This window comes from Cyprinodon variegatus, unplaced genomic scaffold (genome assembly GCF_000732505.1).
Source record: "Cyprinodon variegatus isolate N-32 unplaced genomic scaffold, C_variegatus-1.0 Scaffold163, whole genome shotgun sequence".
NCBI classification, from domain to species: Eukaryota; Metazoa; Chordata; class Actinopteri; order Cyprinodontiformes; family Cyprinodontidae; genus Cyprinodon; species Cyprinodon variegatus.
This window is the reverse complement of record NW_015150616.1, coordinates 702,999-704,985: the sequence shown is the minus strand read 5'-3', so window position 1 is coordinate 704,985 and position 1,987 is coordinate 702,999. Positions and strand designations below refer to the sequence as shown.

General features: G+C 41.6%; 1 protein-coding gene across 1 annotated transcript in view; it reads left to right on the top strand.

Moving 5' to 3' along the window:
- Window positions 1-1,987, top strand: part of lect1 (leukocyte cell derived chemotaxin 1) — a 13,001-nt gene that overhangs the window by 3,242 nt on the left and 7,772 nt on the right. The window contains exons 3-4 of the mRNA XM_015378051.1: window positions 518-658; window positions 1,110-1,223. Of these exons, the coding sequence (XP_015233537.1) occupies window positions 518-658; window positions 1,110-1,223 (255 nt within the window). The remainder of the gene's footprint in view (window positions 1-517; window positions 659-1,109; window positions 1,224-1,987) is intronic.

The window sequence follows — 1,987 nt, the reverse complement described above, 5'->3', positions numbered from 1 at the left end:
CAAAAACCCAGAGGACTCCGCGGGGGAGGAACAGTGGACGATCAGGAGACGAGACAAACACTAAAACCCTCTTTCCACTGGCTGCCAGGATCCAGAACATGAACCAAGCTAAAAACTGAACGGACAGACTAACAGAAAGACAAGTAATGATCTGGCCCTCAATGCCCAGGCTGAACTGAATACAACCAAGAGAAAACAGGTGAGAGGAATAAATTATAATTGAGGCAGAAAGGGAAAACGACAGGTGAAAGGAATTACTAATTAAGTGAGAGCAAACAGGCCAGATCATGACATTATAAGGGAAGGTTAAAGCTACTTAAAGTGAAAGATCCTTTTTCTGCTAAAGTTAAAACTGTCCTTCTACCTCTGCTGATAAATATCTCAGTGTCCACTATACAGTTATGAGTGAACTTATTCTCGTCTGTGAGATTAAACCCTAATAAATAAAGTCGCACAGTGGTTTTTGTTTGTATCTTTAAGGTAATTGTATGTAAAAGTATGTGTGTATTTTCTACAGGTCTACAATGTCCACTACACCATGAGCATCAACGGAAAAGTGGAGGAGGGTTCGATGGAGATCGACTCGGCCAACAACATGGAGAGGTTCAGCACAGGCAGCGGGGCGGATGAGGCGCTGGAGGTCCACGACTTTGAGATTGTGAGTTTGAGCAGAAGTGATTGGAAAACATCACAAGGCTGTTGGGTGTGTCGTAGGGATCGCTGAGACTGGTTAAAGCAACGAAGGCCCCTTTGGGGGGGGGGGGTCGGCTCATTGAACCCAGTAGAGAAACGAAGAACAATTAGACATCTTGTTCCCTCGGGAAAAATCAGTGTCAAGATGCATCGTCCCTCTGATTTCCAGCACATTCAGACTGGTGGTTTTTGACCTTTAATTAAAGAGCCCCAATCAGGCTAATCAGAGAAGTGAAGCAGCAGCTGAAGCCTTTGAATATTAAAAATCTGACCTTTAATCAAAGTGTCCCTTTGATCCTCTTCATCTAAATCTGTGCACACATGCATCTGATCCAAAGTCTACCATTACAGGTGAGGTGAAAAGATATAAATAAAAGGTTGGTGAATTTAAAACCTATGTTTTTTTCTCTTTGCAGGGAATCACAGGGTTACGGTTTGCAGGAGGAGACAAGTGCTACATCAGGACCCAGGTTAAAGCTCAGCTCCCTGATGTGGAGCCTCTGAACAAGGACTCAAAGACATTGGAACTGGTGAGATGACTTTCTTTATGTGTGCGTTTGCTCTGAATCCCTGCAGTGAGCTAGAAACTTCATCACAAACAGGTAATGCATCATCTACAGCAGGGTGGCCAGTTTTGCTTGTATTGCAAAGAGGCACATGTCTGCGACTTATGATTTGTAACCAACACCTTTTATCCATCTTGCAGAAATAATAAGCCATCTTTTGGGGATATTTAGTCGGTTCTGCTTGATCTGTTTCATCTATATGCTAAATTTTCATCAACCACAGTTAAAAGAGATGGAAAACACTGCCTGGAAAACGTCTACCTAAATATCAACCCTACTTTGGTTAGAACTACTTTAACCAAAAGAGAAATGTTAAAAGTATTTTGCATTGACTGTAGGGTAGGTTTGGAACCCAACGTTCCCTCTACAGTCAAGGTGTCCAGACTTTTACAGCAGGAGCCAAAATCATTGGGTTCACAGAAGTATTTACATGGCACCAAACTGGTTTTATTTTACATTTTTTCCATTAAAACAACATTATTTAAAATAAATACCATAATTTCTTTGGTCAATGTACAGGATCATCGATGCTCAGTGCAGACTGCCCTTCTAAAAACTTGATGTAGCTTGTCGCTTTACAGCAGTCTGAGATGTCCAAAAACACGACAGCTAACCTTAACAGAGAGAGCTAATTTTCTCATCCTCATGTTTAGGTTGGTCATGAGCCGAGGGAAGCAAAAAGATGCAAACTAGGTTGGAGGGGGCAAAAAAAAAAAAAAAAAAAAAAA